Raw genomic sequence first — 26,518 nt, forward strand, 5'->3', positions numbered from 1 at the left:
CCATGGTGCAAGGGTGTCTGCATTGTGGGCACGATTGTTTTTCTGCAGGAACGAACACCTTCCTGCTCAAAACCAGTCAATGAAGGCGATTTCCTCTTTCTATGGGTGCTGCTGGAAAACGAGGAGAAATAAAGTTATTTCTCCCCGTTACCCCTCCCCTGGGAAGGCATTGACCTTTGAGGCATTCTCAGGTTCACGGAATGTTGTAAATCTGGAAATGTGTCGAATGCCGTGGGTGGGAACACCCACCGTAAAGACCATGGCACGCCTCCCCATCGTAGTGTGAGGCAACGCAACCACTTGCTCTGCGTTGCCTCACTCTGTATCTACAAGGACATGAAAAGCCATGTAGGGTGGCTTTACGTGGCCTTGTTGATAGTGCTAAGCCCTGTGCGCCACCGGTCGTCACAAAAAGTGCCCTTCCGGCAGCCACAGGGCTTGTAAATGAGCCGTTCAGTGAGCTCAAGGGGAGCCGCAGGGCATTACTGTTTGATCCCTTCCCGGGTGCTAAGAATTAAACAAAAACACAACATGCGGGTAACATAACGGGTATAGAAACTAGGTAAGCATGATGGAGGCCGAGTAACTCCAACTCACTGTATGCTTTGACAGTCAGGTAGGAGTCTAGAATTAATATCACATAAAAAGCCAAGAAAACAAAATAGACCATACAAAGGAGAGTAGGCATGTGAAAATAATATGGATGAGGAGGCACCGATCTTGGAGAAAATTTGGCATTAAGAGATTAGCAAAAAAGTAGAAGGTTGGAAAGAGATATAAAGGGATGGAGGAAGATGAGGGAAGGATCACTTGGAGAGGGACACGGTAACGGAGAGCTACAGAGTCAATGCAAATTTGGCCAACAGGAGGAAGACTAAGAAACTGTAGATCATGAGAATGATAACACCACCCGACTGTAGACACTGGGGCTGTCCGCCCTTCTACGGCACGTGGCCAGTATCCCTAGCCAAGATTCACTCTGTAAAACAGGGTGAGCTCTGATTTACTTTTGTTCTTATTCACTTCCTCCATTATTTTTTATAATTCCATCCTTTTTCCATAGTGAATCTTTGAGTATTTGATCATAGGATATCCCTGCACTCTCGCTTTCTAAATTCATCTGGCTCACCCTCAAGGCCTCTACGTCCACTTCTCTTTCTTAGAGTTTACTTTCCTCTTCCCATTCTTACTCCTTGTTGTTTGTATGACAGAGTTCCGCATGGCTAAACCATGCATGCCTCTACAAAACACTTCGAACAACGAATGCATCTGAACAACACATTCCTTTACAACGCATGCCTTTACCACTCAATTTTGTTGTAAAGGCATGAGCTGTAAAGGGACGTGTGGGAGAGATAACACCCCAGCCCCTGCGCCCCAAAACCCTGCCCAATATACAACAAGACTTTCCCCATCCCAAAAAACTACTCCCAGCCTTAAAACCTAAAACTACCACGACCCCTGCCCTCTAACACCCGAGCCCATGCCTTATAAGCAACTGACCTCCCCAGAGCCCTTAAAACTGCCCCATCCCTAAAACCTAAAATAACCCCCCTGCCCTGAGCCCTAAAACTCTGGCACCTGTCCTACAAACAACCTGACCCTAGTCCTAAAACTACCTCATACCTGAAACTACCCCCAGGCCCCCCTGCCCTGAGGCCCTACAACCCGGCCCCCTGCCCTATAAACAACCCGACCCCCCAAAAACACCCCACCCCTAAAACTGCCCCCAAACCCGGCCCCAGCCCCCCTCACCTGTCCGCGTCGAGCTTTCTGTCCGGACGCTTCCTGGTCTTGCCCATCCGGACATCTAGACCATACACTGTCTCAATCATGCATATGCGTGGTTAAGGCAAGTGCGGTGGTGCTTGCGGGGAAACGTCTCTGCCCACGTTATAAAGGCTGTTTCCCCCCTAGGATCAATTCAGTGGGGGTCAAGGGTGGATTATACTGGAAACTATACGCATGTCCCTTAACTCATGATCTCACGCCCCGTTTCCCAGTTGTGGGTTCTTCTGCTAAGGGTATAAGACGCCCGACACTCTTATTTGAAGATAAATGTTGACTTTCCTCCATTGTGGGGGATTCTCCTTAGAACCAGCAGTTTAATATCATTTCTTAATCAGCCATGTCTTTTCATGCTGGACAACTTGATTAGTACCGTGGCTTTTCCTCTTTGCCCCAATTTCTCTTTCCATTTCAAAAATCCAGATACCACCACCCTCTCATTTCTAGCCTCAGAATGTATCGTTAGGGCAAAGAAGGACTGTGAGCTCTAGCGACATCTCAAGAGAACGCGGGCGGGAAGTCTTTCAATGCGAACATACTGTGATCTCTGAAATACTGTAAATACACGCATGGCCTCAAGTTTCTGCCCACGAGGCATTGTTTGCATATCATAACCGACATTTTGCCTTTGGTCCATCAAAAGGTGATATTCTGATTGGAGGAAGTGGTGGAGAGTAGTATATGGCGGTGCTCTTTTTCCAGATGACTGGATCTCTCAGGACTTGCTGATTCTCTACTGTAGCATGGAGGAGTCTGTACAGAAGAGTTAAGAATTGCTAGCCGGGTGCACAGGGTTGTATGTCAAAATACTGAGTTTTATATTCCGTGCGACCACCCAAGGTCATGGTCTATATCTGTGGAGTAAAGAATAGTGATCCTTTAATTATCTATATATATTTAGCTTTTCAATGTTTTATTTGTTGATATTTTTGCTACGGTATTATGGTAGCACAATATTAAGTACTCAACCCCCTGATACCCTACTACGTTAATGTCCGCCACCAAGGAAACTCCGAAGCACACTCTGGCATCCAGCGAGACTTAGAACATCTTGAATATTATTTCTCAGAATATTCATGTTCCGTAGCTAGACGTGTGCTACACCATCACTATATGCATACAACGGCGAGGAGTGTTGAAGTAAGCTTTACATAGGTTTTGGAGTGCCCGGAGTCCAAGTGTATTTTAGATCAATTTGTACTTGTGGTCTTGTGATGGTTTGTGCTTCCTTCCAGACCCTCTCGTTCTCACTTGTTTCTTGGGATCTTCTGCGGGAATCCCTATCAAGTGGGAAGAAGGCTGGTGTTGGCTACTTGTTCTAACTTTGTTTTCCTGATGCTTTTCCTCATTTCATGTTTTGCTGTGAGAGCTCGCTGCGCCTCCCTGAACAGAGTCGGTCTCTCTGTCATTGGTGCCGAAGGGAGTGGAGGGCTTGAGATGGAATGGTCGGTCACCGATCCCTTTATCCCCAATTATTACATCTCCTTACTATTATGGTTCATATTCATTTTTAGTGTGGTCAACCTTCCAGTTCTGCTTTTCCTATTTCACAGAAGGTAAACAACAATGCTGTCAGAGAAGCAGCCTATTCATTTGAGATGATAGAACATAAACAGAACATGGCTTTAGACCTCATAGAAATGTCCCGCATATGGTGATAAAAGCCATTATGGAATATTCTGATATGAAAGCTACAAGGGATGCGCTGTAAATTCCTACAACTGCGATCATAGGTATGGAAACATCCATACATAGAGCATATAGCACACACAAGTTGTTTGTTGCACGGCATTGAAAAACTGACCGTAGAATTGGAAGGGATGCGTATCTTATCATTTGCCTTATATAGTTACTCCTGGTTTGATAAACTGGCCAGTTTTATTATACTCATAACATTTAATTATTAAAGAATTTTCCACCATTGAGCTCAGATACTTAAGCGGGTTGATCCCACGTGCTTTAACCAATCTCACGCAGACATGTATCTCTTGCAACAAGGACTAAAACATCCCAGTTCTAGGAGCAATTAAGTCCCACCACCCTATGGAAATGTTACTAGGCTCTAAGGGTACTCTAATGGTAGGATTAAAACATTGTCTCTTTTAGATTCCCGAAAATTGGAATGATGACTTGATATGATGAGAAAACATTTTGAATTATAAATCTGAATGTATGAAAATGCTTGGAAGTCCGAGTACATATTCCTGATTTTCTATTGGCACTTACCAAAGTCACCACCCTGCTAACTGGCATTCATAACTTGCCATGTACTGCCCATGGGCGAACAGTCTTTCAAAAACATGCTTCCGCCTCTCAGTCTGCATTCTGATAGGGCTAAGTGCCCTTGTGCCCAAATAGGACACAACAAGCCCATGTTTCAGAAAGATAATGGAATGTTTCAGAGCCAAGAGGCAGAGAAAACAAGTCTGGAATGTTTTTTATTCTTCCTCCACATAGATCATACCCATTGAAGGGGGAACATCCTTTACAACGCAGTAATGACACCGCAGTGCCATTACAACGCGGGTTTCACAACGCAAGTTGTTACCACGACTTGCGCTGGAGGGCGCTCTAGGCTAGGGAATAGTAGATTTACTATTCCAGCACCTTCCCTACTGTACGTAGGCTGGTGTTGGAATAGTACATTTTACTATTCCTAAGTCCAGCACCCTACAGACTTGCGTTGTAAAACCTGCGTTATGATGGTCTGTGGTGTTTTATACCGCGTTGTACTGTCATACATCCCATTGAAGGTAGACTATGGTTGACAAGCTCTCTACCTATCACTCAAATGGAAACCCTATGACCATTCGTTTTCACCGGTCATATTCCCATTTTCTGAAGTTGTAGGGTGCAATTGTTTTTTTCTCAATTGAAAAACATGACCGTGTCTTTACGCAATGTTTCTTGTCTATTTTTATTTGCAAAGTTTCCACTCAGCATATTAGTAGGGCACACTTTAGACTGCTGTACTATGGGTCATGAGGTCATTTATTTTCTTACTTTACTGAAGCACTATTGCCTACATTTGACAAAAGGCTTTTGGGCTGTTGTCTGGCTCACCAATAACACTTTCCATGGATTTAAAAAGTAGGAGGAACAACCAGGGCTACTTCAGACTATGCAAATTATATGTCAACATATTGATTGTAACTGACTTTAAGACACTGATTTTGTCACCACCCTAATGATTACGTAGTGGTAAGGCTTTTTACAGTAAATCGAAAGACTCCTGTTCCAAGGTGGCTGTTATGTATACGTATTGCTGAGAGAAGTTTTCCTCGAGTAATTGTTTTTGAGCTCAGAGCACTGGAGATCTACATGGCATCCTAAAAGATTCTCTATCCAATACATTTTAAAAAAAGACTGGAATTTCATGCTCCTTAAGAGTTTTTTTTGTTCGCAAAATCAACGTGTCAGCCATCTTTAGAACTGAAGTCCACTCTAACTGCAAGGGAAGCCTCGCCAGACACCCACAGCAAGACCATATTTTTTTAATAAAAATTGTTGCAACAAATAGTTTAAGACTAAACAATTTTCTTTAATTAAGATAAATGTAAAAAAGTGCAATGTTCTACAATTAAAAAGTAATTTTATAAATGCTTAGTAATTCAAAATTGACAGACTTTTATTTATAATAAAGGGAAAATTATCTATTTATAACCCCGGTGGTGCCTGCGTCACAGTAAATGGAAAGCCTTTGGTTTCAAGATGGCCGCCACGTTGACTTACAATTACAGGAGAGCTATAGGAATTCTCTTACTATTTTATGGCTTTGTCTTTCAAACCCACAATCTGTCCCTATGGCTTGGCCATTCTAGGAATATTTCTGTGTATATAGCCCTACATGCATCATTCACAAAAACAGACAGAACAGCCTCCTACCACATCTGGAAGCCTTGAAAAGCTTTTGTGAAGGTGGAAGAGGACATTAAAGCAAAAGTCATCAAAATTGATACAAATACACTAAAGGGAAAATAAAATGTAAAAGGAATCTAGGATATATAATTACAAGACTTTCCCCTTTTTCCCCGATAACCTTCACCCTTACACATCACGACAAAATGTAAACTCCCTGCTGAGTCAAGATGCAACTTTTCTGCAAAACACCTTTCCTCAGCTGAAGTTAAAAAAAATACATTTTGTTATATTTATATATCTATATATATGTCTATATATACATATATATTTATAATTTTACAGAGAATAAAAGACATGAGGACAGAAAGGAACCAGTACAGCCGTATCCTCCTTTGCGATGGTCAAGCAATAGATTTTAGTACTGCGACACATTGGATCCTGTTGTATTCCGCTGGAGGCGCTTTCCCCAGTCTGGACAGTTTTCTTTTTACTGAGGTTGGAGGAGGAGAGTATTTCACAGGTTCAAAGGCGAAAGGATGAAGTTTGTTCACTGGATGAATTTTTGTTTGATTGGCACCGCAGTTTAATAGTAAGACTCTTTTTCTACCCAACCTGGGGGGATGTGAAAAAAAGAAGAAGGACTTTTGTTTAGTTTGGCTCAAGGATTTATGAAATGAAAACCATATGTACAGCTCATGTGTATTCAATTTACTACAAAAGACAAATTATTATCATGTAAGCAATGCTATTCATGCAAAAGGATATTTATTTATCTTATTTATGTTTGGAGCTTGTCTATCATATGGAAAAAAGATTTAAGTCGACCTTGAGGATTCTGAATATATGTTTGTAGCGCTTGGTACCATTAAATTCGCCTGATAGGTCCCCTAGCTACTGAGGTTTATATGCTCTGCTTTTCCAACTTCTGAATTTGTCAAGCATCTCTTGTTGTCTTCTCCAATATATGTCTTCCTCTGTGATCATTACATAAATCTCAGCAGTTGGCTGTTCATTAGATTCAGAATGAGTGATTTCAGATAAAAACTGGAGGCCATTAACACGTTTCTACCTGTCAGTGTTGTTTACAGATCTGTTTGAAATGTGTTGGATTGAAGGTAAATCATTGGATCAAGAAAATGTACTCCTAGATTATCTTTCTGAAGAGAGAACTTTATTGAACTGTGCATTTGTGATAACTTGTCAACAAAGGTATCCAGTTCACCCTTTGATTATGCTCATATTTGTAGCACACTGCCAATGACCTAGCACCAATTGTTCTCACATTGTGCATCCTGGTGGTTGTGTTTTTGTATAAAAGCATGTAGATGTTTGTGTATCTGAGCACCATATTGCTGCCAATCACTGTATATTTTTTACGTAAGTGTTCATTGGAATTTAAAGTAGTTATGGCACAAGATTAAACTGATCAATTCAGGATGGAAATTGGCTAAGGCGATATGCTGCTATCATCAATTCTATTGCTTGCATACCTTCCATATTTGGAACGGTTGCTGTAAGGTTGACTATATAGCATAGGTCTATAGTTCTTCATTAAATTTCACATTTTGAAGTTAAACTAATTATTTCCTTGCAACCATTTAATATTTTCTTGGACATACCCTTGAATAGTCGTAAAAACTATGGACCCACTCTTCTCAGTAGGTTTGACTACCAGGGTGTAATTTTCTTGTTACTCTAGTTTTAAATCTTCTAATTTTAAAATGTGTTTTCTACAATGTAAATGTCAATTTGCGGATTTCTCTTACAACTACTGAGTCTGTTCTTTGTCCCTCTACCTGAGTGAGAAACAACCGAACGCAAAGCCTTACTGTATAGAGTGAGTGAAAAGCATAGCAGAAGCTTTATGAATGAATACAAAATAAGTGTTACAAATATAGCACTTAGGAGGGGCATCAGCAAATTGTTACTTACATCAAGAACCAACACTTTATCATATCCACTCTTGACTCAGAGAATACCTGATTTACAGATGGGGAATATGGACTCAAGAGAAGCACATGCAACATCTTAAACCAGCCTGGGAAAGGGCCATTAGTATCATCCACAGTCTTCTTTAACCAAATATCAAAAGTTCCTGGTGTGAATGAATGAATGAAAATGCATTTATATACAGCGCGATTGGTGTGTAGTACCTATTTGCTTTTGCCAGCCCAAATAAATACTGTAACAATATTTTGTATTATGAGGAAATCCAAATAGTTTTTGCTAACATTTTAACCACTTTCTATTGTATTGTAAGTTGTGGTTCAAAACGATGTCCCTTTTGAATGCTAGTTGTTTTTGTATTTAACTTTTATTGCCTGTGTTAGATGACAGTCTTTCTTGTGTGCCCTGTTACTTCTAGTCTCCTAACCACTAAAAAGAGATTGAAAAAGAAAACAGAAATAGCGCACAAAAGTGAGTGGCTGAGAAAGTGTTTGAAAGAAAATAAAGACAGAAAAATGGAGAGGCAGTGTGAAAGGCAGCAAAACATACAGTGTGGGAGACTGTAAGAGAAGGAGAAAGGGAGAGGGATATAAAGAAATATGAGGCAAAGTGTGTGACAGGAAAAAGAATGAAGGAGGAAGCTGGAAGGAGGGAGAGCGAGAGAGAGAAAAGAAAGAAGCAGGCTACAAAAGAAAGAGATAAAGGAAACTTGAGTATAAAGACAGATGGAGAATGAGAGAAATAGATACACACAGAAAGAGAGAGTGAGAGAAAATGCAAGAGATGGCAAAAAGTCTGCTCCGCTTCTTTCTTGTATGACCTGGACACCTCATTCCACTCCTTTGCAGTATTGCATTTTTTAATGTAACATTGCCTTGGCTAAGAAAGGTCTGTAATTTGTTAAAAATACAGGCTATTAAAAAAATGCTTCATTATCGCAAATTCTCTGACTCACAGGGATTTGCATAACTTAACCTCTAAAGAATGCTAGGCTGTTTCACAAACTAGAGATAAACATTATCCCCGGCTGTTTGTATGATCAAATTATTATTTTCGGACTGACACAAAGGTCATTTATGTGCTGAGTTGTATATAGTGTGAACTTGCCCTGAAGGCATCTGAGAGCCTCTCAATATTTACATGGCAGTAATTATGTGGTTTACAAATTGAGGTAGAAATCGAGGCAACAATGGCGGAACGTGAGCGAAACATATGAAGGCATTAAAGTCAGAGGCTGATACATTTTTGAGGTAGAAACAGAACATATATATATATATATAAATAATGTTTTAGCAGCACAGTTATATTTGCACAGTGTCACACGGGGAATAAGTAAGCATGCATAGAGCCAGTCTCACGGATGGATACATTGTCGAGGTGGGAACAGCTTATAGATATGAATATTGTTTTAACAGCGCATAAAAGCCGAACATATTGGGGTAGGCATAAAGACATAATGGCAGTGCGTAAGCGAAATATATGAAGGCATTAGGAGCAGCAGCTGATACATTTTCGACGTAGACACGTCACATATATAAAACTATTGATTTTAGCAGCATATAGTTACATTTGCATTGCTTCCTTTACTGTGTCATAAGTACATTTTGTTTAAAAGGATGCAACCCTTCACCCATACTAGGTGGCACGCTTCCTCATAGGTTGAGCTCATCTGGAGCTCTTCTGCTTTTAGTTTTTTTGTTTCTGTATTTTAGAGCCTCTCCTTGGATAAGAAGGGTCCCCGAAGTAAATCTGGTGCATTGCATAGGGCTGGGTGTGCGTTCTACCATTGACCATGACTGGTGTCATGGTAACTCTAACGTTGACGTTTAGAATGGCTGAATGGTTATTCTACGTTGGAGTGCTGAATTTTAATCTGGGGTTAGTTGGATGGTGGTGTCTGGCTTTCGGCTACCACGACTCTTTTCTCCCAAAAATAAAGTTCCTTCACCACCAACAGAAAATGTCCGCCTGCTTTGTCACCACTACACTTTGGGCGTGACAAGTATGAGGAAAGGAGAAGTTGTTTCTGAAGACGTGGGAAGGGGTTAGTTCTCATTTTTCTCCTTCCATTTTTGGTTAATTTTGCTTTTTTCTCTCTGCCAAATGATTGGATTTCGTTGCTTTGTTCTGTCTTGTGAGGGAATCTCCCTTAGGGGATGAGCGGGTGCATTATACAAACACCGTTAATATAACAACGGTTAGCAAACTCTTACAGAATGCGGTTATCGTTACAAAAAGGCAAATACTTAATTATTATGTATGATGTTATGTGGTGAGGTCACATTTGGACGTAAGAATGCCGAGTGCCTTCCTTGTTTTCTATGAATATAAGGAACACAACAAAACATGATGTTTCACTTTTTGCATACACACCAGATGTGATCATTAGCTCTGGCGGAAGTCTATTGTCAGTGTTCGTTTGTCATTAAACACATAGACATGAATGTTTGAATGTAGTCTCTCATTCCTGTTTTCAACCGCTTGGCTTTCGGCTTTTACCCACATACTACATGTGAATACCTGTTAACGCACTAGTTTTTTAGGTCGAAGGCCTAAAAGGCTGCGCTTGCGCAGTCTTAGGCCGGAGATTTAATGAGTCTGAGTAGCGCCGAAGGTCCCGCCTCCGTGCCCCATCTCTCCTTCATTGGCTGGCTTCCTAAACGGAGGCCAGCCATTGGAGGAGAGATCAGTCACTCCAATGTAGCCCCGTCCTTTTCGGATTTGGGGGCGTCATTTTTGATGTTCTTTAGACAGTGACGTTGTCCGTCACTCAGAACATCAAAACCACGCCCCCAATTCCGAAAAATTTCAGGAGCGCCGGCCGCCATTAAGCTGTTTGTTGTACATGAGGTAGGTCGCATGCTCCCGCTGTCCTCGTTCCCGCCCCGAATCCGAAAGTCGTTGTGGCCGCCGTTTTGTTTTTGCCGTTTTATTTTTCTTTCCATGTTTTGTTTTTGCCGTTTTATTTTTCTTCCCCCCCCCGCCCGAGGCTCTCCCGTCCCCCGAGGCTCTCCCGAGGCTCTCCCGTCCCCCGAGGCTCTCCCGAGGCTCTCCCGAGGCTCTCCCGTCCCCCGAGGCTCTCCCGTCCCCCGAGGCTCTCCCGAGGCTCTCCCGTCCCCCGAGGCTCTCCCGAGGCTCTCCCGTCCCCCGAGGCTCCCGTCCCCCGAGGCTCTCCCGTCCCCCGAGGCTCTCCCGAGGCTCTCCCGTCCCCCGAGGCTCTCCTGAGGCTCTCCAGTCCCCCGAGGCTCTCCCGAGGCTCTCCCATCCCCCGAGGCTCTCCCGAGGCTCTCCCGTCCCCCGAGGCTCTCCCGAGGCTCTCCCGTCCCCCGAGGCTCTCCCGTCCCCCGAGGCTCTCCCGTCCCCCGAGGCTCTCGTCCCCCGAGGCTCTCCCGTCCTCCCTCCGCAGCTGCCTGCCCCCTATCTCTATCACGGATCCCACGGTCAGCTGATAAGACTTCCCCAGCCAGTGGTAGGGCGTCATGCCAGACACTGTCCAATGAATCATAGATGCTGCCTCGGCGATAGTTATTCTCACAGTCTGAGTACTAAGAATTCCAGACTCACAGAGAACTATAAAATATTTCTGCCTTCTGTGCCCATGACCTTCCAAAGAGATCTGTACACCTAAGCACCATTCTAAAGGAGCACAGTACACGAAAAAATCACCAGGTCAGCGTACACGAAATAGCTCTAAGAGTACTGACCCCACTGAGCTCTGAACACCAGAGCGTCTATGCAAAAAATATCTATAGCGGTCTTGTCTTCTATGCCGTTTTATTTTTCTTTCCATGTTTTGTTTTTGCCGTTTTATTTTTCTCCCCCCCCCCGCCCGAGGCTCTCCCGTCCCCCGAGGCTCTCCCGTCCCCCGAGGCTCTCCCGTCCCCCGAGGCTCTCCCGTCCCCCGAGGCTCTCCCGAGGCTCTCCCGTCCCCCGACGCTCTCCCGTCCCCCGAGGCTCTCCCGTCCCCCGAGGCTCTCCCGTCCCCCGAGGCTCTCCCGTCCCCCGCGCCTCGTCCCCCGAGGCTCTCCCGTCCCCCCCCCGCGAGTCTCTCCCCCCCCCCGAGTCTCCCCCCCCCGTGAGTCTCTCCCGTCCCCCCCCCGCGAGTCTCTCCCGTCCCCCCCCCCCGCGAGTCTCTCCCGTCCCCCCCCCCCGCGAGTCTCTCCCGTCCCCTTCTTGGCTGGGAAGAGCTGACTCCATTGGGCTCTCTGATTGGGTGTTGCCCTGTAGCTCTTTTCTTTACAGGGTCACAGTGCTCCTTGAAGACGGTTTGAGAATATTCAGCAGGCAAGATATTGAGCAGTCTCGATGAACTTTAAAGTTTAAATCTGCCGCTGCTTTCAATGCATTTCTGTAATCTGTTTTCCTACCCTTCTTTCTGATCAAGTCTAGAACCAATTTTACCCTTTAGTGGCCTTAAGCTTCTATTCAGCGTTAGCATATACCTGTTATATTGTCTAGTGCTTTCTTCTTCAGGACTCGTAATGTTTGTAGATAAAGGAACAAAGGCAGTGGGAGATGAAGTGATTAAAGAAAGATCGCACAATTCGCCAAGTGGGTAAAGAAAATACACCAGGCGAAGGGCAGTTTGTTGGGGCAGAAACCAGTAACATGGCACCAGTAACGAGGCTCTCCCGTCCCCCGAGGCTCTCCCGTCCCCCGCGCCTCGTCCCCCGAGGCTCTCCCGTCCCCCGAGGCTCTCCCGTCCCCCCCCCCCGCGAGTCTCTCCCGTCCCCCCCTTGGCTGGGAAGAGCTGACTCCATTGGGCTCTCTGATTGGGTGTTGCCCTGTAGCTCTTTTCTTTACAGGGTCACAGTGCTCCTTGAAGACGGGTTGAGAATATTCAGCAGGCAAGATATTGAGCAGTCTCGATGAACTTTAAAGTTTAAATCTGCCGCTGCTTTCAATGCATTTCTGTAATCTGTTTTCCTACCCTTCTTTCTGATCAAGTCTAGAACCAATTTTACCCTTTAGTGGCCTTAAGCTTCTATTCAGCGTTAGCATATACCTGTTATATTGTCTAGTGCTTTCTTCTTCAGGACTCGTAATGTTTGTAGATAAAGGAAGAAAGGCAGTGGGAGATTAAGTGATTAAAGAAAGATCGCACAATTCGCCAAGTGGGTAAAGAAAATACACCAGGCGAAGGGCAGTTTGTTGGGGCAGAAACCAGTAACATGGCACCTAGACAACATATCTGCTAGTATTCTATGGCAAGAAGTGGCTTCACATTGCTGACATCTTCAACACTATAAGACTGTCAGAGCTCCTTAGAATGGAAACTGCTTCCTCTTTGAAAGCAGGCGGTAAAGTTGTGAGTGCAGAGTTGTGAGTGCACAGAGTTGTGAGTGCGCAGAGTTGTGAGTGCGCAGAGTTGTGAGTGCGCAGAGTTGTGAGTGCGCAGAGTTGTGAGTGCGCAGAGTTGTGAGTGCAGGTGCAGAGTAGTGAGTGCTGTTGAGTGCAGAGTAGTGAGTGCTGTTGAGTGCAGAGTGCTGTGTATTGGCAATGTAAATGACAATGCCATTTATTTATGATTAAAAGAAATGTCATGAGCAATGCCAATAGCTCTACCTTTAATGATGCCGAGACCATTGCATTGTAAATGCTTGTTGTTACTAGTTTTTAGGTCTCGGCTGCCGAAAACAGCGCGTATGCGTTGCTCTCGTCATACGAGAGCTTCTTGGAAACAATACAGATTCCAAAGCTCTCGGAGGCGGAGTTGAAGCCCCGCCCATCTTTTTAATTGGTTAGCGTCATCTTACCTGCAAAACGCTGGCTTCTGATTGTAAAGGAGGCTTCTTAGTCCCTCCTTGTTGCCGCCTTGTCTCCTTTTGGCCCCGCCCACCAGGTTTGGATCTCTCACTCGCGGAGTTACATGCTCTCTTTTATATGTCTGGAAGCACTTTCTTTTTGTCATTTTGAGTGAGGGCCGCCTCGCCCACGCTTGTTTTAATGTGCCTTGCGTCGAGGTCGTGGTTCTTCAGAGCAGACAGTAGGATGCAGGTGTAGTTCGCCTCCATTACACTCTTCTCTGTATAGGGGTCCAAGGACAACCCGTACTCAACACCAGCTGTCACATGAAATGAAAACCAATACATGTACTTGTATTTAACCCCGAGTTATTGGTGGATGAGGTGGAGGCGCTGAGCTCTCCCATCCCGCACATGGTTGTTGCAGAGCCGGAGGGCTCGGTTTTCCCCTGCCTGTCGCTTGCCCTCTGTGTTTACGTCTCACTCCGTGACCTTGTGACACACGGGGGGAGCATGTGATCCTTCTCCGGTTTCCTCTACCAGGGGTCTCCCTGAGTCTCTCTCCGGCCAGGCCTCCCCCGCAATCTCCCGCTGCCCTTGTGATAATACCTTAAAGATTGAGGCTGTATCCCGTTCCTGCCTCCGCCCCTCCCCCTTCAACAGAGCAGGCTCAGCTGCTGCTGCAGCAGACATGGCTGCCGACGGGGTGGACGAGCGCTCGCCGCTGCTGTCCGCAGCCAGCTCGGGTAACGTGACTCCCACCGCCCCGCCTTACATCGACGACAACAACCTCCAAGGTAAGGCTGCCCTCCTTCTCCAGCCTGTGTCCAGACAAGAGGAACCTACCCTACCACAATAACCTACTTCCCGCACTCCCAACTTGGGAGCTGGGCGGAGATCCTGCACCGGTAGATCCGCACCACTGCCTGACTGCAGAAGCTGCCCATTGTGGGTCACAGGCTTTGTCCGCGTTCAGAAATATGGCAGATAAGGGCTTTAATGGGGCGACGTTCCTGTAATCTTACACTTAGCTGTCAAGCCTACAGATAGGGATATTGGGCAGCCCTTGAGAAAGCAATAGTCATCGGTGTATTTTCAAAGGTATCGAAATTCATGTACCATGCACAGTGCGCTATAGTTACTGTATTCAGGCGTCTACAGCCTCTCATTTGCAAAGTGTGGAATACCACCCTTGCACCCTGTTGTTTATATTATTACCCCACCACCACTCATGTCATTGTGCTCATTTGCACAACTATTCGGAAACACATCCCTATTAAAAAGTAGCCCAGTTATGAGGCTGTAACGAACAGCACTGTTTGCTTGATCTTGAAGATCCCGTACAATATAATGTACAGGTAGTAAATTGCACGCTTCAGTAGGTAAAACAAAGCAAATGCTTTGATCGACACAGAACCCATAAACCTTGTTTGTTCTACTTCAAAGAAAGGCCACTCTTTATGAGGCCAATAGAGTTTTAAATATTCAGTTCAGCCTTTAATTAGCAATATGGTTTTTCTGGGAAAAAACATAAAAAGGTAAGAAGACATAAAAATGTATCCTTATTAGGTAATGTTTTATGATCTTTAAATATGACAACTTATGTAACTTCCAGGAGAAACGTGGGACGAAATCAGCACGCTTTGATGCGACAAAATAAGCATACGACTTTAAAGTATGTTTGTGGCACAATCCTTGATGGAAAAAGAATTCATTCATTGCCTGTTCTAACCGCAGATACCAATTCTTGCCCTGTCTTTTGCATGGTGGTTGTTTTTAGCAATTCCCAAGTTGGTTGTACTCCCTGCACCGAGTCAATTGTCGAGGGACAAGTAGCTCATCACGTGTCTTGGCAACAAACTTTTATAGGTCTCGCCTTTCATTAAGTTAAAGCCATTTGCTTTGCTATTCAATACTTTTAGCAAAGCAAATGGCTTTAACTTAATCAAAGGTGAGACCTATTGCATTTTCAATGCTTGTTCTGTTCTTGGAACGGATGTGTTCAAGTATTGCATGAGGCTGCGAGGCGCCTGTTGGTTCACCCGGGGTACACACATTGGGTAGAAGCGGGGTTCACATGCTGCACCAGCGAGTTTGGTGGGGCTTTCAGTAATAACATTCGGATGATTAAGGATCTTTAATTATGATAATATGAAGTAGCCTTCAGTGAGACATTGTCAACTGTTTGCTTCACACACACAACTTTTGTTGGCTAGAAGGTTGCGTGGTTTAATATGCTGCACAGGCAAGTATAGTTTATTTAGTTTGTTCCAAAAGGGGTCATGCTAGCTGGATCTACTGTACGTTATAGAACAGACATTTCAAGATGGCGGACTCATTTTGCAAATGATTTCATGGTATTCAAGACATGGGTAGAAAGAATGAGCTAAAAGCATGGTGTTCTGCTATTGCCACATCACTAGATGTGGTTACTGCAATGTGCTAGTTTCCCATCCGTGTTTTCAAAGGGATTAGGATAAACAGGTTTAATTTTGCAAGCTCTACCCTAGCCAAGTTTGTCTCGCGTGCAGTGCAGCTGCCCCTTAAAGGGATGCACGGTACAATACGCTGCACACTTGAAGCTTCACAAATTCCGTAATCATTGTATTCGGGCAAATGCTTGATGATCATGTAAGGCTCGATTCGCTTATAAAATAACTTACAATATTCGGCTTTGGTTTTGATATTGACCTGTGCGCTTTACAAGATAAAACTGTGCATTATATTATACATTAAACTACAATATTTGGATACACCTATATGGTGTATGGAGGATTGGTAGCTACAGTAGCTATGTTGACACAGATTAACTTTCTACTACATATATTTGGATTTTTTAAAACTCAAACTGATACAGGACCGTTATGTAGGGTACGGTTGGTGTTGTATATTAGTATATAGATCCTTACTTTATAGGCCTGTGTACATATGATTGCCAACAGGAGCTGGGAGTGGACCAGACAGTTCAATCCTACTGGCAGATTGATTGGGATAAATAAACTATAGTCTACGAAAGTTATTGGCCAAAGCAAGTGTCTACTAGTTCTTTAAGGAAGCTACGTCAACATGCAATTTCCCCTCACATTTTGTAGCAACAAGGGATGTATTTCGATGAGAGGTTTGGTGGAAATATGTTTTATATAAGGATTACAGTCCTATTTAACATATTGCTCTATCTATTCATCTAATTTTATACATTGTAATCAAAATAAGATGCACTCTTCATTAGATGAGATTAATATGAGTAAGACAAGTGCACATTGTTGGAAACAGACAAAAATAATGTAGGACTACACTTCTGGCAAAATGCATCATGGTTAAAATGAATAATTGTAATCACGACTGTCTGGCTTTAAGATTTGATTTGATTTGATTTTGGGTTTTGTAGAGCGCTCAGCTACCCTTAGGCATCCCGGCGCTGGTGAACACAATCCTGGAGGGTGGGAAGTCAAGTGGGGGAGCGCTCAAGGGAAGAGTAGGGTCTTCAGTTTTTTCCTAAATCTGAGATGGTTATGTTCCTGCCTAAGGGAGAGTGGGAGGGCGTTCCAAAGCCTGGGGGCATTGTACGAGAACTGGCGACCACCTGTTCTGGCCTTCGAAATTCTGGGGATTTTTGCCAGGGAGAGGGAGTTAGATCTGAGATGTCTGCAAGATGTTTGGTGGGACACCAGAGGCCTGAGTATGGGGGGGCCTTCATTGTGCAGTATTCGATGGGTAATGCACAGGGTCTTGAAGTCGACCCTTTCCTTGACTGGTAGCCAGTGCAGACTTTTAAGAGCTGGCTTAGCGGAATTCCTTGCCGCGGTTCCAGTCAGCATTCTGGCCGCAGCATTTTGAGCACATTGGAGTCTGTGGACTACAGAGACTGGGGCCCCCAGATATAGGACATTGCCATAGTCCAATCTGGAGTTCACCAGCCCCTGCATCAAGAGTTTCCTGGATTGAGGGGGGAGAAGATGGAGAATCTTTCGTGCCATCTTTATGAGGCCGAAGCACGATCCCGCAGTTTTCCTCGCTTGTGTTTTGAAACTGAGCTCCTGGTCTAGCCATATCCCTAGGCTTTTTACTTCAGATTTTGGGGGTGGTGGAGATCCCATGCATGGTGGCCAGGGAAGAGGAGTGGGGATTTTATTTGGGTTTCCTAAGAGGAGTATTTCCGATTTTTCCCCGTTCAGTTTCAGCCGAGACTCGCACATCCACTGGTGCACTTTTTCCAGACAGCTACATAAGTTGGTGAGGGCGTTGTCTGATTGGTTTAGGGAAACGACGAGCTGGGTGTCATCGGCATACATTATTGATTTAATCCCGAAAGGTTTAACAACATCCTCGAGGGGTGCCATATACACGTTAAAAAGTGTGGGGCTCAGAGAGGAACCCTGAGGCACCCCACACTTGAGTGCCTGAGCTTTGGAGATGGAATGCCCATCTGTTACTTGAAAGGACCTGTTCTCAAGAAAAGATGAGATCCAGGCTAAGGCGGAGCCCGCCACTCCTGTTAGTTCAAGACGGTGAACAAGGGTTGCGTGGTCAACCGTGTCGAAGGCGGCACTTAGATCGAGGAGGATCACAGCCACTGATCCTCCTGCGTCAAGTATGCCCCTAGCTTCTTCGACCACGGCTAACAATGCGGTATCCGTCCCCTGACCTGGTCTGAAACCCGTCTGGGTTTGGCGGAGGAGGTGGTTGGTCTCTAGGAACTCAGAAAGATGTTGGTTCGCTACTCTCTCTGCGACCTTGCTCATTGCCGGCAGCAATGAGATTGGTCTGAAGTTTGATGGGTCTGCTGGATCAAGATGCGGTTTTTTTAAAAGAGCTTTAACCGTGGCTTTTTTCCAATTTGCTGGGACTATACCAAGCTCGAAGGAGGCGTTGATCAAGTTGGTGAAAGGAGGGGCTATAGTAGAAGCAACTTGTTTCAGTTTACTGATAGTAGCTGGGTCTGAAGGGGAGCCGCTTTTGACTTTGTGCAGAACGTTGAGAAACATTTCAGTGGTGATGTGGGGGAAGAAGAGCAACCTCGGGGTGTTTTGGGAGATCGGGTGGTGGGGGCCTCTTAGAGTGGTACATACTGCCGGAAGGGAGTTGAGAATTTTTTCGATTTTGTTCGAAAAAAATTCGGCCATCTGGTTGCATTTTGAGCCATCCAGGTCGGGCGGTGAGGGGGGCTCCTGAATTTTAGAGAGGCATTTGACTATCCGATAGGTCTCTTTTGCGGAGTTGGTTGCGGCTGCAATTTGGTCCTCAAGGTAGGCGGCCTGTGCCGTTTTTAAGGCATTTTTGTAAAGCCTAATGTGGGCTTTGTATCCACTTCTGTCGTCCGTGTTCCAGTTCTTTCTCCATTGGCGTTCAAGCCTTTTGCCTTTCCGTCTTAATTCGCGCAGTTCCTCGGTGAACCACGGTAATTTGGAGGATCTCCTAGTGGGAGGGAGGATTTTTAACGGTGGACTATATTGAGAGAGTCGCTAATCCAGTTGTGTAGTTGAATTTCGGCTTTGGAGGGGTCGGGGTCAGCTATGGGTAAAGTGGAGGACAGAGAGCGTTCCCATAGGTTAGCGTCCAGTTTTTTCCACGGGCGTGACGGGGCCCGTGGGTGAGGGGTATCCGTGATCTTCCCTGGGAGTTGGAATTTGAAAGGGACCAAAAAATTATCAGACCAGGGGAGAGGGAGAGGAATATGAGCAGAGAGTTGGGAGAGGTTCGAGAAGATGGGGTCCAGTAGATGTCCTTTAGAGTGAGTGGGGTCATTACTGAGTAGTCGAAGATTCAGAGAATTTAGTTCAGCTTTTAGGTCTGAGGCGGGTTTATTGTCTTGGTCATCGAAGTGGAGATTTAGGTCACCGAGGATGGTGAAGTTTGGGGTTCGACAGGCCAAGGAGGAGATGACATCAATGAGTGAGTTTATGAAACGCCCCACCTGTCCTGGCGGGCGGTAGATTAACACCCCCGTTAGCGTGGTGGAAGGTGGCAGATGTAAAGAAAAGAGAATATTTTCACTGTCGAGAATGGGACTGTCTTTGAATTGACATGTGAGGTTGTCGCGATAGATAATCGCGATGCCACCTCCCGTTCCTGTAGGTCTATTGAGGGTTTTAGTGAGATACCCAGGAGGTAGTGCTTGGATAATGTCCGGGTCGGAGCTACCGGACAGCCAAGTTTCTGTTAGAAACAGAACGTCCAAGTTTGACTCGGTTAATAAAAGGTTAATTTCAACGTGATGTTTGGGGAGTGACCTGCAATTCAGCAGAGCCATCTCCAGGCCGGCAGGTTCGGAGTGGGATAAGGGCATAGTCTTGTAGGCGCAGATAGGGCAGCTAAGAAGCTCCTGCTCCGGGCTAATAGATCCGTTACATCTGGTGTTTGACGAATCTCTGAGTTGGCACAAAGTTTTTTGTGAGTATTTGATTCGGGTCGATCTGAGCCGGCCAGGGGTGAGGGCCCTGGGCTCGGTCTGGCGCAGACGGGCTTGCCTTAGGCGCGCCTTCGGCGCGCAAACGGCGCTCCCGCTGCGCTCGTCCGCTGCGCTTCCGCCATATGCACATTTTATAGAGGCTGACTGAGGGAGGGGAGGGGGGGTGTGGCCAAGCAAGTGGGCGTGGCCTGACTCCTCGCGCTGCGAGCGTCCGAGGAGTGGAGCAGTTTCTGAGTCAGCTGGCAGCGTTAGAGTCCGCTACGTGGGCTGAGTCAGGTGCTCGATTGTTGGCAGTAGCAGGGTGCTGTGGTGAGTCTTAAAAGCTAGCACACGTTATTCAGTGACGATAATTCAATTTTAAAAACAAAGCAAAGCAATGCGCTACGTGCTCTCCCGGCTTCCGCCTCAGGAGTGTGGTCAGTTACTACCTGGCGCTTTCAATCAGCGTTTAAGTAGTCGGCTCGGGGGGGCGTGGCCAAGCAAGTGGGCGTGGCCTGACTCCTCGCGCTGCGAGCGTCCGAGGAGTGGAGCAGTTTCTGAGTCAGCTGGCAGCGTTAGAGTCCGCTACGTGGGCTGATTCAGGTGCTCGATTGTTGGCAGTAGCAGGGTGCTGTGGTGAGTCTTAAAAGCTAGCACACGTTATTCAGTGACGATAATTCAATTTTATAAACAAAGCAAAGCAATGCGCTACGCGCTCTCCCGGCTTCCGCCTCAGGAGTGTGGTCAGTTACTACCTGGCGCTTTCAATCAGCGTTTAAGTAGTCGGCTCGGGGGGGCGTGGCCAAGCAAGTGGGCGTGGCCTGACTCCTCGCGCTGCGAGCGTCCGAGGAGTGGAGCAGTTTCTGAGTCAGCTGGCAGCGTTAGAGTCCGCTACGTGGGCTGAGTCAGGTGCTCGATTGTTGGCAGTAGCAGGGTGCTGTGGTGAGTCTTAAAAGCTAGCACACGTTATTCAGTGACGATAATTCAATTTTATAAACAAAGCAAAGCAATGCGCTACGCGCTCTCCCGGCTTCCGCCTCAGGAGTGTGGTCAGTTACTACCTGGCGCTTTCAATCAGCATTTAAGCAGTCAGCTCGGGGGGGGGGGCGTGGCCAAGCAAGTGGGCGTGGCCTGACTCCTCGCGCTGCGAGCGTCCGAGGAGTGGAGCAGTTTCTGAGTCAGCTGGCAGCGTTAGAGTCCGCTACGTGGGCTGAGTCAGGTGCTCGATTGTTGGCAGTAGCAGGGTGCTGTGGTGAGTCTTAAAAGCTAGCACACGTTATTCAGTGACGATAATTCAATTTTAAAAACAAAGCAAAGCAATGCGCTACGCGCTCTCCCGGCTTCCGCCTCAGGAGTGTGGTCAGTTACAAGTGCTCATTTGTACATACTGATTACAGAAAAGACTGTATAGCTGCCCCCAAGGGGACAGGAGTAATTATGTATAAACCTATATTATGCAAAACAAAGTAAAAAAAAGATTTTAGTGTGTATGTTTTGTAGATCCACTGATTATTATTGAACATCAACATAATATGATAGTTAAGAACAACTCTTTTGGACTAATCAATATAATTAACATGGGATACACGTGACGTGATAATTGATTTATGTGGGACAATTGAATTTGATGTATTGGAACTATTTGTTATACTTCTGAATTTACTGTACAACAGGTAAAATATGATACTGTTTGCTGAGAGAGAATATTATATGATATATTACAATGAAATAGGTGCTGCTATGTGTATAATAATACATCTTCAGAATTGACGACTTGTGGCAGGATAATGCGTGGGCAGGGGGGTGTTTCTATCGTTGAAGAGTGGGGTGTTAATTCAATTTTAGAACGGGGTCACTGAATAGTGGGACCCGCAGTGCACAGTGGGTTTTGCGTCTGGTCCCACCCTCTTTGTAACTTACCTCCAGGGTGTCTGCGCAGAATGAGTTTGCGGATCTCGTCATAGAGGAAGATGAGGAAACTGTAAGGAAAGGCACAAAACCACCAACTGGGTCTGCACAGAAAGAGAGAAGAACAGGACATTAGATGTTGTAAACATTCTTTACTCATTACCTTCTAACTGAACAGTGATAGTGAGGTGCTTCAGAGGGGGGCTTTAGCTCAGGCAGACTCCAGTGAGGCAATTATCAGCCCACTAATGGCTAAGAGCTAGCAGGAGCCCATATGACTACAAGGAGGTCTCTGGACCAAAATTAGCTATACAATGGACAGATAGTTGGCCAATGGGAAGTGGTGCCCATCCTGAGTCGAAACAGGGCCAGATGGGCAAAGGGAGGTGGTGCCCATACTGAGTCGAAGCAAGGTCAGATGGGAAAAGGGAAGTGGTGCCCATCCTGAGTCGAAGCAGGGCCAGATGGGAAAAGGGAAGTCGTGCCCATCCTGAGTCGAAGCAGGGCCAGATGGGCAAAGGAAGTGGTGCCCATCCTGAGTCGAAGCAGGGCCAGATGGGAAAAGGGAAGTCGTGCCCATCCTGAGTCGAAGCAGGGCCAGATGGGCAAAGGAAGTGGTGCCCATCCTAAGTCGAAGCAGGGCCAGATGGGCAAAGGGAAGTGGTGCCCATCCTGAGTCGAAGCAGGGCCATGTGGGCAATGGGGAGTGGTGCCCATCCTGAGTCGAAGCAGGGCCAGATGGGCAAAGGGAGGTGGTGCCCATCCTGAGTCAAAGCAGGGCCAGATGGGAAAAGGGAAGTGGTGCCCATCCTGAGGTGAAGCAGGGCCAGATGGGCAAAGGGAGGTGGTGCCCATCCTGAGTCAAAGCAGGGCCAGATGGGCAAAGGAAGTGGTGCCCATCCTGAGTCGAAGCAGGGCCAGATGGGCAAAGGGAGGTGGTGCCCATCCTGAGTCAAAGCAGGGCCAGATGGGCAAAGGAAGTGGTGCCCATCCTGAGTCGAAGCAGGGCCAGATGGGCAAAGGGAAGTGGTGCCCATCCTGAGTCGAAGCAGGGCCATGTGGGCAATGGGAAGTGGTGCCCATCCTGAGTCGAAGCAGGGCCAGATGGGCAATGGGAGGTGGTGCCCATCCTGAGTCAAAGCAGGGCCAGATGGGAAAAGGGAAGTCGTGCCCATCCTGAGTCAAAGCAGGGCCAGATGGGCAAAGGGAAGTGGTGCCCATCCTGAGTCGAAGTAGGGCCAGATGGGCAAAGAGAAGTGGTGCCCATCCTGAGTCGAAGCAGGACCAGATGGGCAAAGGGTAGTGGTGACCATCCTGAGTCAAAGCAGGGCCAGATGGGCAAAGGGAAGTGGTGCCCATGCTGAGTCGAAGCAGCGCCAGATGGGCAAAGGGAAGTGGTGCCCATCCTGAGTCGAAGCAGGGCCAGATGGGCAAAGGGAAGTGGTGCATATACTGTGTCGAAGCATTGAAAGATGGGCAAAGGGAAGTGGTGCCCATCCGGAGTCGAAGCAGGGCCAGATGTGCAAAGGGAAGGGATGCCCATCCTGAGTTGAAGCGGGGTCAGATGGGCAAAGGGAAGTGGTGCCCATCCTGAGTCAAAGCAGGACCAGATGGGCAAAGGGAAGTGGTGCTTATACTGAGTCGAAGCAGGGCCAGATGGGCAAAGGGAAGTGGTGCATATACTGTGTCGAAGCAGGGCCAGATGGGCAAAGGGAAGGGATGCCCATCCTGAGTCGAAGCAGGGTCAGATGGGCAAAGGGAAGGGATGCCCATCCTGAGTCGAAGCAGGGTCAGATGGGCAAAGGGAGGTGGTGCCCATCCTAAGTCGAAGCAGGGCCAGATGGGCAACGGGAAGTGGTGCCTATCCTGAGTCGAAACAGGGCCAAATGCGGAAAGGGAGGTGGTGCCCATCCTGAGTCAAAGCTGGGCCAGATGGGCAAAGGGAAGTGGTGCCCATACTGAGTCAAAGCAGGGCCAGATGGCAATGGGAAATGGTGCCCCTACTGAGTCGAAGCAGGGTCAGATGGGCAAAGGGAAGTGGTGCCCATCCTGAGTCGAAGCAAGACCAGATGGGCAAAGGGAATGGTGCCCATCCGGAGTCGAAGCAGGGCCAGATGGGCAAAGGGAGGTGGTGCCCATCCTGAGTCGAAGCAGGGCCAGATGGGCAATGGGAAGTGGTACCCATCCTGAGTCGAAACAGGGCCAGATGGGCAAAGGGTGGTGGTGCCCATCCTGAGTCAAAGCAGGGCCAGAGTGGCAAAGGGAGGTGGTGCCCATCCTGAGTCGAAGCTGGGCCAGTGGTGCAAGTCATCACCTTCATACTCACTTGAGAGGGTACATGCGGAGGGCCACGTCCATGCCAGGGCAGTATGACAGGAAGGCTGCAAGGGCCGTCTCCTCAAAGAGGCCGAAGATCAAGATTCTGTTCCTGAGTGGACAAGGAAAGCGAGGGGCCGAGTGAGAAGGGACGAGCAACGTGTTCAAACCATACTGTGACAGTGAGTCCATTAAAATGCTGTATTACAATACGGATTCCAGTTTTATGGTATTTTTTTTTACACATTCCCACCTGTATTTACCCATGTTTATTTTTTGGCCATCTTATTGGTATTTATCCATATTTATGTTGTTTTTTTTTGAGAAAAAAATTGAGTCATAAAATAGTATATTTCCATATGTATTTAAATGATAAACATACACTTATACTTTAAGCAGCCAAATATAACACTACACCCACAGGTAAATATTAGCATAATATACAAATATATGATAACCTATACCTTTCTTTTAATTCTCCATGTTGCCTATTGCCTGGAGTTCATGAAGGACAGCATGGACAGACACTCACAGAAGAACAATTTTCAGTATTTTTCCAATTTTAAAAATAAATACAGACAGTAAACACATTGTTTTCCGTCTGTATTTCCCTGTAAAAGCAGTAAAAACTGAAAACTGGGAGCCTTGATAACAAATGGCACACCACACCTCTTGATTTCAAATAACAATACTTCTTTTATCTGCTTCACCTAATAATGTTGGCTTCTCAAAAAGCTGAGCATAAAAATATTGATCTGGAAATGATCAATTATGAAGATGCTTAATGTGGGTCGTTAAAAAGGCTGTATGCATAAAACTATCCCCGCAGCCATCATTTACAACCCGGCTCGCTTCCCCTACCCCACCTTTCTCTTAGACTTTAAGTAGCACTTAGACCGCTTGTATCCAACCATCTTTTTATTTAAACATTCTCTATCCTGTGGGATAAATAATCCTTCTTTTATCCTTGTTCCCACTTTTGTTTAAATGTTTTTTTTTATTCTGTATGTTTGATATTTCACTCTGGGAAGGCCATGGTCTGCTGATTTAAGCCATGTGTGATGGCCTAAAAATATAAATAGTTTTTGTGCTTAATTAGCTTTACTTTTGTGATGTAAATTGAGAGATATGTTTTCCCCACTGACATATGAAAAAGATAATATGGTTGAAAGACCAACCTTTTGCTTTAACCCTGTTTTTCTAACTTAAAAAATATATTTTTTTATGTAGTTTTCTGTTAAACAAGACAGGTTACAAAACAGCATTTCCATCATTAAAGCTTTGAGAATACAAATCCTATAGTGTTACAAAGGTATAGTACAGCATCGCCATATTATCCATGGCGTACTTTCTGTGGCTCTAAAGCTCCTCGGTCTACGGTCGTCCCCTGCAGGGACATTGTGTGGCGGCGGACGGCTCTTCTCCACTCATCTTTATTGCAATGTTTGAGCCAGGAGCCCCATACTTTACAGAACTTCTTGGGGCACCCTCTTGTCTTATATGTAACTTTCTCAGCGGCCATGTAAAGGGTTATTCCCAATGTTCATTCTCTGGGGGTAGGCGGCTCAGGAGCTCTCCAGAGACTGGCTATATCTTGTTTCGCTACCACCATACCCAGGTTGCTAAAAAGGAGTTTACTCCTGGGCATGTCTCCCTCTGGTCTTATCCCGAATAGGACATATTTAGGGTCCATTGGCAGGTTGACACCCAGTATCTTATTTAGTTACTCCACTGTAGAGTTAAAGTATGAGCTGATCTCTGGCCAGGACCATAACGTGTGTGTAATTGACCCAACCTCGTCTCCACATCTCAGGCGGTTGAGTGTTGCAGCCCTACCAAATCTATGGTGATGGGTCCTACATAATACACTCTGTGGAGGACTTGAATAAGTGGTAGGCGGGACTTAATTGCTACCTCTCTTGGTTGCATGTCCGTGGTGTCTAGTTCACTCACTTCACCTTCCCATGTTGCTTTCAGATTCATCAGGGTGTCTGGGATGTTATTAAGGATAGTTTTGTATGTCCATGACATCGCCTCTTCAGCTATCTCCCCTTGGAGTTGCCTCCCTTCTAGTGGTGCACACTCCTGGAGGTCGTCTACTGCTATCCTTTCTGCCTGCCAAGCAAGTTGCAGTTATTTAAAATACTGGGTACTGCGTAGATGAAATTCCTGTTGTAGAGAGCTAAAGGAGAGTAGGTCACCCTCATTGATAAGATTTCCCAGTTTAGAGATGCCATCCATGTCCCACTGCCCAAAGCCCTCCAACTCTTCAAATTCATTTAGGCGTGTTCCTACCCACAGGGGCGTCTCTCTTGACAACCTCTTGTCTCATTTTGTTAACTTTTCCACCCCGTTCCATGCGGCAATGGTCATCTGGGTTGCAGTCAACGAGCTGTGCGACCCCTTACTCCGTATTTGTAGTGTAAGTATGATTGGACTTAGAACTGGGTCCTCTCTAGCACACGGGTTGGGTGATTTCCGGGCAGATACCCCAAGTCTTTGACCACAATTAAGTGTGCTGACCAATAGTAGTCCTGTATGTTGGGAAGGGAAATTCCCCCATTGT

General features: G+C 46.1%; 1 protein-coding gene across 1 annotated transcript in view; it reads right to left on the minus strand.

Moving 5' to 3' along the window:
• Nucleotides 1–1,763: 1,763 nt before the first annotated feature.
• The window catches only part of ATP1A3 (ATPase Na+/K+ transporting subunit alpha 3), a 316,872-nt gene continuing 292,117 nt past the window's right edge, over nucleotides 1,764–26,518 (minus strand). The window contains exons 21-23 of the mRNA XM_086933041.1: nucleotides 23,963–24,064; nucleotides 21,649–21,740; nucleotides 1,764–6,261 (exon numbers count right to left, since the gene is read on the minus strand). Coding sequence (XP_086789167.1) covers nucleotides 6,233–6,261; nucleotides 21,649–21,740; nucleotides 23,963–24,064 — 223 coding nt within the window. The 3' untranslated portion in view covers nucleotides 1,764–6,232. The remainder of the gene's footprint in view (nucleotides 6,262–21,648; nucleotides 21,741–23,962; nucleotides 24,065–26,518) is intronic.

This window comes from Lissotriton vulgaris, chromosome 7 (assembly GCF_964263255.1).
Source record: "Lissotriton vulgaris chromosome 7, aLisVul1.2, whole genome shotgun sequence".
NCBI classification, from domain to species: Eukaryota; Metazoa; Chordata; class Amphibia; order Caudata; family Salamandridae; genus Lissotriton; species Lissotriton vulgaris.